The 17,974-nt window shown below is 39.1% G+C and overlaps 1 protein-coding gene and 1 long non-coding RNA gene across 3 annotated transcripts; both read left to right on the top strand.

Annotated features, from left to right (window-relative positions):
- The first annotated feature begins 2,260 nt into the window (after nucleotides 1-2,260).
- Nucleotides 2,261-5,190, top strand: LOC107833002 (uncharacterized). The gene is made up of 2 exons (XR_001658713.1): nucleotides 2,261-2,491; nucleotides 3,579-5,190. It is a non-coding gene; the product is annotated as an uncharacterized LOC107833002 (long non-coding RNA).
- A 1,076-nt stretch (nucleotides 5,191-6,266) lies between these two features.
- Nucleotides 6,267-17,736, top strand: sufu (suppressor of fused homolog (Drosophila)). 2 transcript variants are annotated; one of them, XM_007572631.2, is made up of 12 exons: nucleotides 6,267-6,874; nucleotides 7,236-7,370; nucleotides 7,641-7,777; nucleotides 8,545-8,687; nucleotides 9,134-9,219; nucleotides 10,661-10,733; nucleotides 11,955-12,108; nucleotides 12,210-12,312; nucleotides 12,718-12,852; nucleotides 16,085-16,223; nucleotides 16,310-16,378; nucleotides 16,476-17,736. In XM_007572631.2, the coding sequence occupies exons 1-12, from the start codon at nucleotides 6,726-6,728 to the stop codon at nucleotides 16,563-16,565; spliced, it is 1,413 nt and encodes a 470-aa protein (XP_007572693.1). In that variant the 5' UTR covers nucleotides 6,267-6,725; the 3' UTR covers nucleotides 16,566-17,736. The 2 variants fall into 2 exon arrangements, with proteins under 2 accessions (XP_007572693.1, XP_007572692.1); XM_007572630.2 differs by having other exon boundaries at nucleotides 6,268-6,874; nucleotides 11,952-12,108.
- Nucleotides 17,737-17,974: the final 238 nt, after the last annotated feature.

Raw genomic sequence — 17,974 nt, 5'->3', positions numbered from 1 at the left:
AAAACAAAACGCCTGTTTCGAAATATTCCCGACAATTACGGACAGTCATGGTGTTGTAACTAAAGGAGGGGAATCTATTTTTCCTATTCTGGTAAACCTGAATATGGGGGAGTTTGGTTTGCATTCACTTTTCAATAAAAGTTATCAGGTCATTTAAACATGTTGGTGTAAAATCTTTATGTTATGCTCACGATACCCTGAAACTGGTGTTTTTACCATGAGAAATTTCTAGCAGCCCTTGTGAACAATCAATAATTATATTTAGACCAGAAGACATCACACTTTGTATAATAATAAAATAATAAAAACAAAGTTCGATGTGCTAAGATTATGTAGGTAATACTCTAAATTGTCATTAGCATCATATTTTAATGCTCAGCTTTGCTACTGCTGTTAGCGTTAATAACTGAAGACATTAGCATGTATTCCCTAGAGTGTAAAATTTCTAAAAGTTTGCCAACTATTCCACGAAGCATAGTTTTGTTTCTTTTTAAAGGGTCAATCGGTGTATATTTGCTGCAATACGTCAGCTTCCTGCTGTTTACTGAAATGCTCCCAGCCCCCAAAGCTTGAAAGTATTTGCATGAATGAACAGCCGGCATGCCTCTGCAGAAAATGGTTTCCTTCCTAGGAGCTTGTTTCTCCTGTTGTGCTTCCTCTAACGACATTTTGAAACATCTTAACCGATACCGACAAAAACCTCCAGCAAAATCATTTTCCCTCAGGATCAGCATCCACACAGAAGACTGTTTATAAGTGCGACCTGTTAGGGGGTTAGGTGTTGTGCGTTAACTTGCAGAAAAACGTATAGAAAAATCTGAGTTTTAGATTCCAACTAACAACACCAATAAGAGCCAGTCAAACAAAAAAAACTCTGCCCATTCCAGTCACCAGCCTATTTCTAGCTGCATCTTTTTTTTTTTTTGGAATTTTAATTTTTTTTTAGAATTTTAATAAGAAATAGGGGGAAAAAACTTTTAAAAAATGCATTCTTGGGTTTCTCTTTCTACTTTTTACTTCCTACAAAGACATTTGAATATGTCAGGAATTAAAGTGATGTTAAAAGGGGGTGTTCCAGGTCTTTAGATGCATGGGGAAGACAGAAAGGAAATGGGCTCAGTGACCTTTGCAAGTGTTTTCCCCAGTGTTCAAACACCAGCATGAAAGCCCAGCTTGTTTCGGCCATCCAGCGCAAAATGTCAATTGCAACTTATCCCACAGGCCTAGGGACAGAGTTTGAAAGTGGATGCTGGCATCACGGCGCATCAATAGCGAGGGGATCTCTTTGGGGTCTCTGTACCACCTTTTTTTCTTTTTTTTTTCAGGATATATGACCCTAATGGGTCCTGCTCCAAAACAATGAGTCTTGACACGTTTCAGGCATGTATAGGATCCAGGAAATGTGCATAGACGTGTAGCCAAGCATGGGGTAGGGAACTACGTGATAGTTTCCCAACTATCTGGAATCCCCTTTTGGTAGAGAACAAGGAAATCCAGTGAATAAATCTAAGAGGGATTTTTTTGAGGAGGAACACATCAAGTCCAGACTAGTTGTTTGTACTTAAGATAGGCAGTTGAGGAGGATGAGGAAATCAGCTATTTTTCCCCCTTTACTAAGCTGAACAATAGGACTCTATGAAGAAGTCATTACATCACTATCATGCTTGACTTTGTCTGAACAGCAAACAAAGTTATACGAGACCTAGTTTTTCATACAGTTTGGTAGAAATCCATCTGAGTATGTGCATTTTCACATTCATCCCTGCAGCTATTGCTCAAAGAACTACAGTAATCTTTTGGAAACATTAAGTCAGCAGCTCTTACATGACTGTACTGTTAAACACCCACGAGGGTATGAGCAGACTTTCCAGTTCCCTATTGTGCAAATACATTTATGCGTTAAATGCCACTCAACAAGTATGTTACACAGGGTTGTCCTAGCACGGTTTCTGTTTGCATGAACTGACCGACAAACTTCCAGTGTGTTCACTTCGTCATCTCCTCTCATCTTGACAGCTGTTCTGTGGCCTGCGGGGGAATTCCTGGTTCCTCGAGTAGACACAGCCTTTCCCCTGCTTACTTTATGGGAACAGGGGGCAGGGCAAGTCAGATGGTTTTCCTCAGAAACTATTATGTGTTGATTCATGGTGAGGGGGCGTGCTGTTCACACCCACTGCTTCCTTCTTACTGGGAAGTGACTGTCAGGCTTACCGTACAGAGGGAGTGTATGAAAAACAGAGAGGAGGGAGGTTTTGATGGGTGAAGTGAAAGGTCCGTATTTAAGCACTTTTGCTGCGAATGTCAGGCACTGTTTCATATTTTCTTGGGAGTTGGAGGTCATGGAAAAGCAGGTGAATCTTTGAAGGGATGTGTGTATGGAACAAACAAGGACTCCTGAAGTGTGTGTGTGTGTGTACACACGGGAAAACACCTGGTTTTAATGAAGAAGAACTTTTCTGATACAGCCAGGATCTGGGAAGATATTTTTCAGGTACGTGGTAAAACATCCAACATTGTTACATTTTGATATGGATATTAGTGTAGATTTTCTATTTAAAAAAAAAATTAAAAAAAAAAACGAAACCAAATGCAACAGTTTTTGAACGTGTTCAGGAACTCTTATCGTTTCGTTTATTAATTCTTGTTTATTTCTTAATGAATGGATGTTTCTTGTCAAGGAGCCGGCCCGCAGAACCGGTTGCTTCCTTGTTTGACTGCCAGGAAGGTGTGAATTTCCCAAATGTGCTCAGGTGTGGTTTTCCTTAGAAGGATTTCTATACTGTACTGCACCCTCAGAGAGCACAGACTTTAATACATAAACCATCATCAATGCGGTAACTTTGAGATTAGCATTTATCTCGACCGTCTCTATCAATATTGACTCTAGGCCTTGGATGAGAAGTTTTTAGCTTAGTTCAGAGCAGCCCAGTTAATATCAAACTAATTTACTTACACTGTGTGTGTCTGTAAAACACTGACCCACAGCAAGTTCCTTTCCTGGCAGTGTAACTGATGATTCATTTCATGTCCTGACCGGAGCACCATGACCCTCATCAGTTAGTGGACAAACTTTCGTTTTTGCGGAGCTTCCAGGAACACTTGAGTTTAGCAGAAGTCTGAGGTCCCGAAATGGGGCGTTCCAAACTCCAGAAGGGAATCTATTTAATCAGGTCTGGCCCATACACTGTTCATGCACATTTCAATTTTGCGCCTCACGTTGATAAAACATATCCTAAGCTTTGAAGTCTATATTTGCTATAAATACTCCACTAACAATCATTATTAGCTACGTGAGGCTGAGTTTAGTCACCACAGTAATCGCCTCTTGCTCAATCTTACCATGGAAGAAGCTGAGTTGATGTTATCATCTCATCCTCACACTGCTGTTCTTGAGAAATGGGGATGGGCGCTTTGTCATTCTGTACGCCATGTAACAAGCTTCTTACTCCCTTTTTCTTGCTTAACTCTGAAGTTATGTTGCGGTTATTTATACATACTCTGTGATGTTTTTGCTGTGTTTGACTGACTGAGTGGTGATCTAAACAAATTGACACTGACATATGAGTTTCTTCAGACAGGTCTGCCGTTCGAGGATCAGGACGCCTCTGAAGTCGCCGTGCTGATAAGTGCTCCGCTGTGAGAACTGAATTCCATAGATGGTGGCATGTAAAGATGTCATCTATGGATCCAGTTCTTTTGGCTTGGTACTGGTTTGTCGAGCACGTTGTACGGAGTCCGACAGCAGCTCTCATGATCATCTAAATCGATTAATACTGGTAGGCCTGTAAGTGTTGAATACAGACTATTTTTGTATTTGTGTGTTTGAACTGGAAGTCCAAGTTGCCTAAAATCCTGAGTTATTTTCCTGGCAGTTAGTTGGAATTGAATAATAATTGTAAATAATGAATGTTTTTGTTGCATTTCAGAAAAGTGTGTAACATTTGGTTTTTATTTTATTGTATTTCATTTTATTTCTTTTTGTTGTATGATGCAATATTTCCTCATATGTGTTGTTCCTGCTTTTCCTGCGGTATTTGGGATTGAATTCTGTGACAACTATGATTATAATTTGTGACAACAGGTAAAATATGTAAGCAGAAATTACAACTGATTTAATCTGTTGTTTACAAAGTTTTACAAAGTTCGCAAAGGACTCTGTAAATACAATGAACTACGAGGTGTTTGTAAATTGAAAATTGCTCTTGCTAGCTGTTTTTGCAGATGAAACAATATACACAAAAAAACCTGTTTAAAAACAAGAGCATTGAGAAATGTATGTAGTTTCTAAAACACCGTAGCTGGAAAGAATATTCATGTTATTAATTTGTAACCAAACCCAATAAAAACTGAAACAGGAAATATCGACATTATACTCATAATATCCTCCTGAATCATAACATAAGGACTGCCACATCATGAGATCAAAGCTGAATGTTTCACATTGGAAGGTTATTAATTGTAGTTTCACCTTATTATTCACTTCCACCCACAAAGAAGTTAGGCCTGCTCTTACGAAATGAGTTGCCGCTACAGTTTCAGCTGTTGCCATTTACTACAAAGTACTTCTCTCAGGGCATTTGACTCATAGGAATTGTGACCTTTTTGTTTAACCGTGTGTACATCACTGTGAACCTACACAATTCTCTACCATTCTGATCACAGTTTAAACAAAATCAGAGGCGGAGACAGTGATTGTTCAACTTGAATACAGTTTATTTCACACAGATCGAGCTACGCTGTAGATGGACGTCAGTCACGGGGGTTGTACTCTGTATTTGAATACCCCATTTATCATGTGGCATAGGAAATGTGGTTTCTCTTGCACCACTGCATGAATAATCAATGCATGATGGAAACACACCAAATTCATCGTAAACAACCTGCAAAGAATTAACATAGTGAGGGTTTAATTTCGGGTTTATTCAGGTTTCATTTTAATAATTAAATGGAAGCAACTCAACTAATCTTTATTGGTGCAGCACTTTTCACACAAAGTCTGACCCCCCATGTTTCATTTACACAAAGTTTAATTGGTATTGTTAGTAAAAGATTTTGTGAAACGCGTACACCACAATCAACTCTGATCAAGGAAGGAAGGGTGTGAAATAACTTCTTTAACTTGTGTATGTGTTGTTAATTTTATCCCTGGGACTTGATATTTTTTAAATAAAATATTTTAAAGAAAAAAAATCTATTTCCTTCTTGTCTTTATTTATCTTAAATAAAACGATGGCCTGCCAGAAAAATATTTTTGCGTAGATCTGTACTTTCACAACAGATGTCCTAATCATTCTGGTACTATTTAAACTGAATATGCAAACCTTATGTTGACTCAAGAATTTTATTTTTTTATACATATATATATATATGCAGGGTATCATTACAACGTGATGATCTTTATGCTGGGAGCTAGTCATGCTGTCACACTGGCTGAGCTACAATAATATTCGGATTGGTATTTTTTTCTAAACGTTATTCACTTTAGGAATAATCACAAACAGTTATTATAAAATGTGGCTCATATTCTGTGTGATTTCCTTTAAACATTATTACAGCTATTTATACATTAAGCATCTGTGTGTAGTAAAACATTAAGTAACATGCTAAAAAATGGAGCAGTTTTGAGGTTCTTGTGAGTTCCTTTTTTATTTGACAACTCCACCTCACAACATCACCTAAAGAATAAACCAGGACAACTTGCAGGTATACATTCAAAATTTAATATACATTGGATAAATAATTTAATTAATATAAAAATGTAAAAGTTATAATAATGCATCACTTAAAAAAGCCAAATAGCATAATTAATTTTTTATTGACAAAATTTGATAGATTCTTAATATAACACGAACTATTAATCATCTAAATTGTCATCATATTGTCAGTTATGACAATTATTTTATATATACGTATCTACAGTACTATTATGCGATGTTAGAATATATTTACAGTAGTAATCAAAAATTATACTTTCTCATTAAGGCCACATTTCTGTAAAAATATATTTTTATTGGTCTAATCTTAAACTGTACTTTTATTAACTGTAGAAAAATAAATAAATAAATAAAGGCTTGAAAACACCATTATGCATAGTTAATGCGTTTCACTTAGTGAATTGAGTTAGTTAATATTAAATAATATTTCAATTTACTGAACATGACTGCTTCTTATTTCCTATAATATGATTATACATTATTTTTAATTAATTATAATTATATTATAACGCAATATTGTGTTCCTTGCTAACACGTTTAATTAATGTTTAATTTGAACTTCCAAAAAGGGAAGTTGTTTCTGTTTTACAATTAATAAATAGGGCTTAATATACTTTATGAAAGCATCAGTTCGACCACCACGAATAACAACGTACAGTTTCAGGAGAAGCTTCTACACGTTCAATGCCCAACCCACCATCCCAACCCTGCTACTGGATACGCCCACTCACAACGAATCAGTCAATCATAATCAACCACTAATCCTATACTCCATGTTTATTGGTTAAAACTTCCCGTCAGTATTATGACGTAATATCCTTGTCCAACCAATTGTTAGAGCTTTTTTGTGTGGAAGGAGCAACAAGAGTTTAGCAAAGTGGGCGCACTATTGTTTCTGGGACCTTTATGGTGTAGTTTTGAATACTTTTGTTCATCGGGGAGAACCGATACAAACTCCATACACTTTGGTTTTACTTTTAGAGAACAACCCGGTTTATTCGAGGCCGTAGTATGGATGAAATACGGCCTAACAGTGGTGCGCAAGCCCACGGGCTGGTGCCGCTGTTTCCTCCCGGACTGCAGGCTATATATGGGGAATGTCGGCGACTTTACCCCGATCAGGCCAACCCGCTGCAAGTTACTGCCATTGTTAAATATTGGTAGGTAACACGATATGCTGTAGCTGGTCTGAGTTATATTCATAAGTAGATATTCTAGCAAATAGTAGGAAAAGTTTGTGTGTCAAAGGCTAAGAAATATCATTAAGTTAGCTTAGCGCACAATGCTAACGTTTACAGTTACGCTAACAAACATCCAGGAATATCCTTAGAAAACAAGTTCAAAACGACATAAACTTGGTTCAAACACTACATATGAAAGCAATATTTAATTATTTAATCCTACTTATAGTTTCATATTGTGGTTTATAGCGTTTAGAAAGAAGAAATCGGCTGTGGTAGAAGCTCAGTTCACTGACAACAAAAAGAAAATTTTACATGGTCAGTGGTTTTCCTTTTCCAGGCTTGGTGGACCAGACCCCTTAGACTATATCAGCATGTACAGGAACACGGGCTGTGCGGCTCAGGACGTCCAGGAACACTGGCACTATGTAAGCTTTGGACTCAGTGACCTGTATGGAGATAATCGGGTCCACGAGTAAGTTCATTTTTTTGTGCTATTTTTCTACATTTGACATATTTATTTCTATTAATTTATGAATTGTTGTTTTTTTTTGTTTGTTTGTTTTACTACTGCATTTTGTGTGGGGAGAAATGGTTAACATGTTAACACTTTACATAATAACCACCTATTGTTATGGGAGTTTATTGATTTTGACATGCATTGTGACTTTAGCAATCCCTTGCACTTAAGATTAAACAAACATGGAGTTACTGTTGTTCTTAGGCCACTTTTCCCCCCCCCCAGATTTACAGGAACGGACGGGCCCAGCGGATTTGGGTTTGAACTTACCTTCAGGCTCAAGAGAGAAGCGGGAGAGACAGCACCTCCAACGTGGCCTGCAGAACTCATGCAAGGCTTGGCTCGCTACGTCTTCCAGTCAGGTAAGATTCATAAATCTTACGAAATGGCTCTGATGAAGAGTACAGTGGAAAAAAAAAAAAAAGAAAAATGTTCCTGCAGTTTTAAAGTAATCAACGATATATTCTGGACTTTAATTTGTTTGTGTTTGCTCAACCATTATTAGACTCACTGGATTATTTTTATTTTAGAACTGCCTCTATATGCATGTTTCCAGAATATGTTCTTAGACTGATATATTTCAATGTGCCTGGATGGAAGAGTCATCAGCACCTTAGATTCCCAGGAAGTCTTGTTGCCTGTGACCCCCTCCCACCCCCCATTTGCTGCTTCAGTTCAATTATTGACTTAATGTCCAAAAAATGAATTTATCGACCAGAGAGAAGTTAGATAAAGTCTTGCAGAAAGAGAGGACATCTAAGGATCTTTGCGTTGCTTTCCAGCTGGGGTCAATTTGCTTGTGGGTGGGCCCTTAAGTTAACTCAATGCTGATTCTTGGCCATCTTCTCTCCCTTGGTTTTCTTTCCTCTCTAGACAGGGTGTTTATTACCTCCCAAGTAGACGGATTCAGTCAGATGGAAATCCATTTTTAATGCATTTCATTCCACATCTGGACCCCAGTTTCATCCCTGGTTTCACTTCTTTTTGTTCTTTTTTCTCACACTTTTCTTCTATTGTTGCTCTTTCTTTATCACCTTAAGGGAATTAAGAATAGGGATGAGTGCAATTCTCACTTTATGCAACATACGTTCTCTGTTTTTTTTTTTCCTTTTTTTTAATGTTTCTGTAGAAAACACATTTTGTAGCGGGGATCATGTGTCATGGCACAGTCCACTGGATAACAGCGAGTCTCGCATTCAGCACATGTTGCTTACTGAAGACCCACAGATGCACCCCATCCAGACTCCGTTTGGTACCGTGAGCTTTCTCCAGGTGGGTTTCAATACCTCACATAAATAAACAACTTCGCTATACATACACCGTTGGCCTTGAGAAGAGGCTGGGGAGTCGTACTTAATTAGGAGATTGGAACAAATTGCTTTCAGTGCTTTCAAACGTTGGCTGCCGTTCCTTTTATCCAACAGAAGAAAAGATAGCACTTAGTTTGAGAAGTACAAGGTTCCTGAATCCAGACAGAGTTGAGTGTCAGCAGATTTAACCTCTGTAGCTCCCAAAAATACATAAAAAAAAAGTTATTTTGACACGAGACTTTCATGCCGTTCTGTGGAGATGCACAGTTCGAATTGCTTTTTTTTTTTTTTTTACCTCAAGTCAGGTGCATCAAGTCCAGTAAATAAAAGGGGAAGAAAACGATAAACAACATTCTGCATGCTGCATGAGTTCCTGCTACACTTTATGAAATTCTGCGCTCTCTATAGATTGTGGGCGTGTGCGCGGAAGAGCTGCAGGCGTCCCAGCAGTGGAATGGACAGGGCATCCTGGAGCTGATGCGTGGAATCAAAGTGTAAGTAAAACCGTTGAAGGGGGGGAAAAATCCCAGTCATTATCCTGATTTATTGCATAACTTTTTGTCTGGTTTATAGAATTTGATGCAGTTTGCTTATGTTTACGTTAAATCAAAACAGATTCTTGAAAACAGCGCCATCAGCTCTTAGGATTATGGATGTTGGTATCAAAACAAATGTTGATATATATATATTTTTTATCTTTGAATAATACTTTGCTGAAATTGCAAATTAACTGCAGCTGCTGAAAGCAAGGAGTTTTGTTTGCATAATAGTTACTGTCTTATTGAAGTGCAAAAGTAATCTGTTCAGCTCTTGAGATAATGTTGAAAGGGGACTTGAAGTAACTGCTACAGGACATTTGGCAGTAGATATTTAAGTCTCCGTGGATTGTTGGGCGGGGTGTTTTAGGACTGAACCTGCTTCCTGCAGATTAAATGCGACCTCATTATATTGGAATATCTGGGAAGCGTGCATGCACACTTAATGGGAATCTGGAACTCTTTGTAGTCTTGTCCGACTTCTCCCTAAGCAGTTTTTGGGGCTGCAAAAATATTTTACACTAGATGCTGTTTGAGGAATACGAAAATATAGGATGCAGGTTTTATTCTAGAGAACCTGAGAAACATTACATCAGAGTTGCTGCACTGTTCAGGTTAATACTTTGTTGCTACATTATTAATTAATGAAAAACAATTAGTCCCTTATAAACATAAATTCAACCTAATTGCAGCTGGGTATGTGCTTGGTATGCATACATTTTTGTGCTGCAGCTTTAGGTTCCTGCATCAATAAATTAGACCTTTAAATATTTAATCTGAACTTTAACATTTACCTAGAGAAGTCTGAGCTGCTGAAGTGAAGCGAGTGTGGGTGTTAATTTATCTCATAACTGTTCAGATGAATCTGACGCGTCGTGCTGGTAGATCATTTGAGCGTAACAACCCCGACAAAAATAACTGCGGCGTCGCTAATGAGTTAAAATATGATCTGACGCCAATTTAATGTTCTGATTCATAACTAAAAAAGGTTAAAGTTGAAAGACAGAGAAGCTCTTCTTTCAGTAACGTGGGTGTTGATGAGTCAAAACGAAGCACCGTATTGGTGATGAAACACTTTGAATGTAGTGAGTGCCAATGTGAACTCATTTTGTGAGGAAATGGATAAAAAAATCATCTGGCTCTGCAAAACTGTGACCGAACAGCTGGACAAATTCACAGTTCTGAGTATAAAAAAAAAAAAGTATTTATTGTGTTATGAGTTCTCTTTTGTTAAATTATAGTGTTTTGCTCAGATCAGCTCCTGTTAAATGAACTTTCAATTGAAAAGCAATCCATACCACTTACACTTCGAGTGTGTTGTGAGCCGGGAGTGCAAACTTTGGTCATTTGATGACTTTCGAGTTTAACTTGAGGTTAATATTGATTGTCTGGTTTGCAGAGCTGGCGGCCCCTGGCTCATCACTGACATGAGGAGAGGGGAAACCATTTTTGAAATTGATCCACATCTACAAGTAAGGTTTCATTCAAATCTGCACACATACAGTTGCTCTTAAAAGATTATGAATGCAAAATTAATTGAGAGTAGATTAAGGAATTGTTTGTGCATCTTCATCAATTAGAATAGCATCAAAAAGTTAATTTATTTCCAGTATCTAATTCAAAAAGTCAAACGTTCAACTCACATTGAGCGATACGCTGTAAGTCGCATTGACGTCAGTTAATCTTTAGTATTTCTAGTTACATCTAATTGAAAGAGACATTTTCAGAAAATCAGAATGTTGCAAAAAAAACAACAAATGTTTAATTCAGAAAATCCTATAACCTCTGTAATCATGGTGAAACTGCTGAGCCGTGTCTACGTACGCAAAAATTTCTTGATTGGGTTGAAATCTATTCAAGACTAAATATTCAGAATGAATCGTTCATATGGGCACAAAATGAATTAATCCAGTCAGGTGTTGGCACCTGCTCTCACTGCCAAAGGTACCAAAGACAGACTTTATTCTGAATAAAAGCAGTGACATGCACAGAGTTGTAAAATTTCCCTAAAAAAAAAAAAAAGAAGAAGTTGTTTTTCAGTCTGTGCTAAACATGAAAACAAACACAAACGTGTTTTCAGAATGGTCCCATGCAGCTTCTAATAATGCCTGAGAAGTTACAACGCTCTTTAATTAAGCCTCCCACTCTCTCAGAGAGGTCAGACTGACCCCGCGTGCGCCTTTATGAGCTGCTTTTTTTGTGGGGGGTTTTTCCGTGGGTTTGGGAACTGACAAGCTGACGGGACGCCCCTCTCACATCCCCGTCGGCTGCTGTAAAACCTGCTTGCTCTTCTCGAGCGTGGAGCTGGGACGGTTAAGCTACAGGCTAAGCAATGCGCTGTTGATGTTTCTGCTGTTGTCTCATCTTACAGGATGAGAGATCAGCAAACCAGTTTTACTTCCCTGACATATCACACACATGCACAGTCAGTTTCAGTTTGCCACATTCATAATTACAATTGTTCACATGGACGGCGTTCAGTTTCAGTCGGCACGAACCACCGATATCGATCAGTGTGTAAATGAACCCAGATAATGAGCTACGCTTCCTGAACAAAATCGATCGTAACTTTTTGATGATATATATATATATTTTTTTTATTTCTTGAGATGCACTTCTAAAATATTTGGCCCGTGTGAGTTTCACCTAAGCTAGTGTTAATGTTTGCGTATGTCTGTTGCACATCCAAGCAGGAGAGAGTGGACCAGGGTATTGAAACCGAAGGCTCTAACCTGAGCGGCGTGAGTGCCAAGTGTGTGTGGGACGACCTGAGCCGACCTCCAGACGACGAGGAGGACAGCCGATCCATCTGCATCGGATCGCAGCCTCGCCGGCTCTCAAACAAAGGCGCGGCATCTCCTAAAGACTAGAGGAGCAAATCTAAAACACTGAGGCACGAAGCGGCTTTCAGTGGCTCATAGCTTTTCTTTTCTTATTCCACTCAACAGACACAGAGCAGATCAGAGAGACCCTGAGAAAAGGACTGGAGTTTAACAGCAAGGCGGCCTTGCCACCCATCAGCAGCCAGAAGCAGAACCACGACAGAGCTCAGTGAGTTTCTCCTCCCACACACCAACCCACTTGCATGGGCTCTGCTCAGCTCAACAGGCCCCAGAGAGAGAGAGAGAGAGACAGACCTCCTTCATGCACAGTGACTCAGAACCCCGCTGACATCTGAGCTGATATCACCATTGTTTCCAAGATACCGGCATATTACGTTGGCTTGTCTCTGTTCATTTCCTCCTTTCTCTAGAACTGGGTTTCTCCTGCAGAGTGGGTTCCATGACAGGAATTGTGAGGCAATCTGTCTACATTCCCTTGTGCTGACAAAGCCCTGCCATTTCCTATACTCTTCCCTCGCCCCCCGGCCCCGCCCTACAGTTTTTCCACTGTTTCATCAGGAAATTTGTCACTTTTGGGACCCCCCACCCCCTTACAATTTATCTTGTTTTTTAGAAGTCGGAAGGACAGTTTGGAGAGTGAAAGCTCAGCAGCCATCGTTCCTCATGAGTTGGTCCGAACTCGCCAACTGGAGAGCGTCCATCTGAAATTCAACCAGGAGTCCGGCACTCTGCTGCCCCTCTGTCTGCGGTACGGCCGAAACAACACCACTCACACACTTAATTCACCATTTTTAAAATGTAGGAAAAAAATGGGTCAAGGTTCATTTCAGAATAAGGAAACACTCTGGGGAGATTATAGATAACATCAATTTCAATTGAGCAAAGGTGCAGTTGTGCATAGTTGCCTAGTTTTCTCCTTTTTTAATCAAAATATATATTTTTTGTTGACGAATTGTTATAGATGTATTGGAAAGAGTGTTCATAAACTATTCCTTTCTCTGTGTAGGACTCTTTGTTAATACTAGAGGGAGACCAGAGACTAGTTTTAGAGAGAGCAGCCAGTTTGAAGTGTGCCAAGACAAAAACAATGCTGTCTTTTTAAAACGACTTCCTAAGATAAAGTTATGTCACTGGATAGACACACAACTAGTATGTCATCCGTGAGCCGAGACAAGATTTCCAGCACTATTTTTGGAAAGGGTAATCCCTCTGGGTTTTTGGGGGGATTTTTTTTGTCATAAAGGTCCCACAAATCACAAACTCACATTTGGACAGGATTGTTGAAAACTGATTATACACTTTAAGAATTGCAACTAGAGGGAATTGAACTCTGTCCAGACTCCTTAAAAGCTGTGAAATTTCCCTTTAGTTGAGCCTTTTAATTGGAAGCTTCAAAGCGCGTTACTGACTTTGTGTTTATCTACAGCAGGGGTGCCCAAACTTTTTGAGAGCAAGATCTACTTTTTCTCTCACCAGCTGCCTGAGATCTACCTCATGACACAAAGACATAAAAATTACAAATTAAACTCTATTGACTTATTTTATATGCGAATATGCATCAGTTATAGCAGAAATAATAAAGTGACAGAAAACCTAACGCAGTTTCTTCCTCAGTGAGATTCTGACACTGGGAGCAGGTTACTGGTTTCTCAGTCAGAAGCTGGTTGCAGACCTGAGGCCAGGAGGTGTCAGTCAGTCATGGTAGATCTGAACTTTGGTTTGATCACCTCAATATGAGAAACTAACCAAAGAGCCCAGAAAAGCTAAAGGCAAATCTTCTGAAGTCGGGATATAATTAATTTAATTTCACGTAATTTGTTAAAACTTAATGAAATATATTTGTCCTATTTGATGTTTGTTGTGACGTATGCTCACAAACGAACGAGGTAATTAGTCCAAGTTTTGTCGTTTATTGAACGTTCAGAAACTACAGCGTGTGTGATGAGCCACAGCAAAGGTAAACAAAGGAAAAACAACCCTAACAGACAATCCCCTGATCTACAGCTTTTAAATGTAATCTGCAGTGCAGATGACCTCAAAATATTTGTTTAAGCACCTTCTAGTAAATATGCTACTAACAATTCATAAACAATTCCTGCTGAAAAAGTTTGTGACTTTAGGTTTTAATCTTAATCTTAGGAGCTTCAGCTGATCAACATTTTATGACAACGGCTTAAACAATCAAAATCGATCAGTTTCTGTCATTTTAGGTCGGGCATCCTGGCTAAAAGTAAAAACGGCTTTCTGTCTTTGAACATGGCAGGATTGTGGCAGCTCTCACAGGGTGACTTCTCTGGAGTGTTTGAGTCCAGTCAGGCAGTCATTTTAAATGTTTGAAAAGATCCTGTGGCTTCAGGAGCAAAAACTGGTTGAGCCAAAACAATGTGGCTCCCTGCCTACTGCAGGCCAATAAACACAAGACGGCATCTGAGAGAGAAGGGCGCAGACCTCAAAAGAACAAAAAAAATGTCTTAAAAGGCCACATTTCCAAAATGCTTGAGGCACCCTCGCCCTACAGAGCACCCAAATATGAGACGTTTACATGTGGATAAAAACTGATGCGGACGGTCCTGATGGCTTCCAGCTTTACTGGCATGAGAAGTTCCCAGCAGATTACATAATATCCCTTAGATCATCTAAGGTCACATCATCTTAATGCCACTTGAAAATAGTTTTGGGATGGTGGTTTACAAAAACATACATCAGGCCATTGTTTTCCTTTATGATGCTACTATGTGGCAGAGCAACGTTCTCAGCTCACAACTGGAAATTGTTATTATAATATATATATTTTTTTACTTTTAATGAAATGTGTACCATGAATACTTTTTCCAAACAGTACCTGTAGCACAGCTGCTTAAAAAATAAAAGCAATCGATCGCCGTCTTCATCTTCCTCCTGCACACTATTTCGTCTACTTCAGTCACATTTGAACAGCCTCACACACACTTCCTCAGCCTCTCTTTCACTCTCAATGTCAATTTCGTCTAAAGGCAAATTCACTTTTGATCTCGTCCTCTTCATCATGCAGCAGTCCGTCCCTTTGAAACTCAACGGTAAAAATCCACATACGATAACAGTAAAGGCTTATAAACCTCAAATTACAGTTTATTAGCCTGACCACTAATGCGACAAAGCAGGCTTTTTGCAGTTCCAGTATTGACATTGCGATGATAACTGCTATGTAGCTCCACTTAAAAATTAAATTTAAAAAAAAAAGAATAGTTTCTCTGTGAAACGATGTGATATCTTGACTCTTTACTACGACGTGTTTCTATTAACCAGTCTGAGTCAAAGCAGCTGTTCCCTTCAGCTTTGTGGCCGTCTGCTCAGCTGGAGCAGCTGAACACACAAGGTAGAGCTCTCCTGAAATGCAGCCGGTAAACAGACTGCCGACCCGGTGCTGCTCTCATCTTTCCACCTCTCTGATCTTCAGCTTCTCGTCGCACACTTCCAGTGATGCGTTCGCCCTACGTTCAGGTTCAAACTCAGGTCAAATGGAAGCTTGGTAGAGCTTTTTACCACTGGAAATGGTTTCAATTCGCTACTCTAGCCCCAAAAAATGAATTATCTCAATTTTAGTAATAAACGCATCAACATTTGCCATGCGTGGTATGGTCTTAAATTTCTGCTTTTGATGTTGTCTCACTATAAATAGTTTAGGAAGTAAAAGCAAAATAATTGTTTTTCACTTCCATAATATTTCTTTCATGAGATTTGACTTGAAAACAGAATAAAATAGTGATCACTAAAAGCTGCCAACAGTTAACATTCAGCAGTCTGCATGTACAAATACTGCAGTCAGAGGGAGAGAGGAAAATAATGAAGAAGTTGTATTTCACTTATTTCTTTAATCTTGAAAATAATGATTATGCTGCAGAACTTGCAGAAACGCCCTGCTACTTGTCTGGGTCAGATGAAGCTGTGCGTAATCGGATGAACTAAAGGATTCATGCTGCGTTGTATTTGATCGTGTGCAGGGGCAGGTTACTCCACGGGAGACACTTCACGTATAAAAGCATCAACGGAGACACGGCCATCACGTTTGTCTCCACTGGAGTCGAAGGAGCTTTTGCCACTGAAGAGCATCCGTACGCGGCGCATGGGCCCTGGCTTCAGGTACGCACAAAGACGGGCTGAGTTGTTTTGGTGCGATTTGTTTACACTCAAAGCATTTAATTGGTGTTTGTCCTTTGCCCCCATAGATATTGCTGACTGAAGAATTTGTTGAGCAGATGCTGGGGGATTTACACGAGCTCGGCTCTCGTGATGAGGTAACATAAAAATAAAAATAAAATACCCTTGTGCTTTATCTTTTACTTTCGGTTTGCTTAGCTGCCTCACCTCTTGTGTCCTTTTCCTTTTGTTCAGTCAAAATTACCTAAGGAATACAGCTGGCCAGAGAAGAAGCTGAAGATTTCCATCCTGCCAGACTCCGTGTTTGATAACCCGTTGCAATGAGGCAGAGAAAACGCAGACAAATGTTTTCCAAGAGCATCGCTCCCAGAACGAGCTGCAAATCGAAACTGTCATCCACAAGAGAACTGCTTCGCTCCGGAGGACGATCCTGGGGATCAGCCACACATTTCTGACTGTTACTGTGTTCTTCTCTCAGACTAGGCCCATTGTTTACCACTTCTCTCTGAGGTGCGAGTACCTTGAGGTTACCAACCCAGCCTCAAACCAGCTCGTTCAGATGGTTGTTCTGTGAGAACTTTGCTGCGAGGCAAACGGGATGCTTGTATTGCTCAAATAGAACAAAACGAACAAAAAAAACAAAAAACAACTAAAATATACATCACTGACACAGCATCCTTGATCATCAGACTGTCTGAAGCAATAACTGGGTTACATTTTATGAAACACTACTATTTATTCAAGTGGCCTTAGAAAAGGGACTTAAAATGGCAAACCAGTTTATCGGTCTTGTTTTCAGTTGCTCCTTTTTTTTTTTTTTTTGTATAGTATTTACAAATGCTGGACATTTTTCTTTTATGTGTTTGTGTTCACACCAAAGTTTTTGGCTGCCAGTACCGTCTGTGTCTCAAATCTTTCAATAGCATTGCCTTAGCAAGCCGCAGAGCTTCGGTTAGCTACGCTGCTGTCGTAGCTCCCTCTTTGCCAAGAGCCTTACCCCACAGTGTTACATATGACATTTATTTTCCTCATGCAACCAGGTGTGTTGTTTTAAAAGTTGAAATGCATTAGGTTTTCAGGAAATGTCAAAAGAAAATATATCAGTTTCCCATAACATGGGACCTCCTCAGTGCCTTGAGCTACGAGCTATTTTCCGTTTATATACAGCACCTGATTGTTTAAAAAAAACAAACACATTGTTTGATAATTAAAAGAAGAAAAAATAAAAACTAGTTAAGCTGCCAACTATCATATTTCATTCCCCCATCTACACGGAAATGTAAAAACAGCATATTTTGGTGATGTCTTAACTGTATAAGTACTCTCATGCAGCATGTGATGGCATATTTATGTTTTTTTTTTATCATTCAGAATGAAAGAAAAGTTTAGATGCTGAATGTCTTTTTTTTTTTATGAGTGAACCGGCTGGCTGTAATCTTAAGTGCATTAAAGAGTGTAGCTATTGCACAAATAAATCAGGATCACTGATTGAAAAGTGTTGTGGATCTCGGTTGTTGTGAGCGGTTGGATGTGTCTGAATGCTCATACTGGACACAGTGTTGTCACTGCCTTCGACAGTTTATGAATAACAATCCTTAGTATGCAAGAAAATAAAAAAAAAGTGCAAAAGTGTGTTGGTAGTAATTTAATTATGAAGGATTAGTAGTGACAGAAGATGTGGAGAATATTAATGAGTGCAAATTAGTTTGCACTTTTTATTAAGCTCTGCTGTA

The sequence above is a fragment of the Poecilia formosa genome, unplaced genomic scaffold (assembly GCF_000485575.1).
Source record: "Poecilia formosa unplaced genomic scaffold, Poecilia_formosa-5.1.2 Scaffold305, whole genome shotgun sequence".
Lineage (NCBI taxonomy): Eukaryota > Metazoa > Chordata > Actinopteri > Cyprinodontiformes > Poeciliidae > Poecilia > Poecilia formosa.
Note: the sequence above shows the minus strand (reverse complement) of the source record. Positions and strands in the feature narration are given on the sequence as shown.

Excerpts from the sequence above, each read along its gene's own strand:
- sufu (XM_007572630.2), top strand. The coding sequence starts at position 6,726 with ATGGATGAAATACGGCCTAACAGTGGTGCGCAAGCCCACGGGCTGGTG. Across the intron at positions 12,853-16,084 it reads CTGCTGCCCCTCTGTCTGCG|GGGCAGGTTACTCCACGGGA; the intron begins GTACGGCCGAAA and ends GATCGTGTGCAG. Across the intron at positions 16,379-16,475 it reads AGCTCGGCTCTCGTGATGAG|TCAAAATTACCTAAGGAATA; the intron begins GTAACATAAAAA and ends CCTTTTGTTCAG.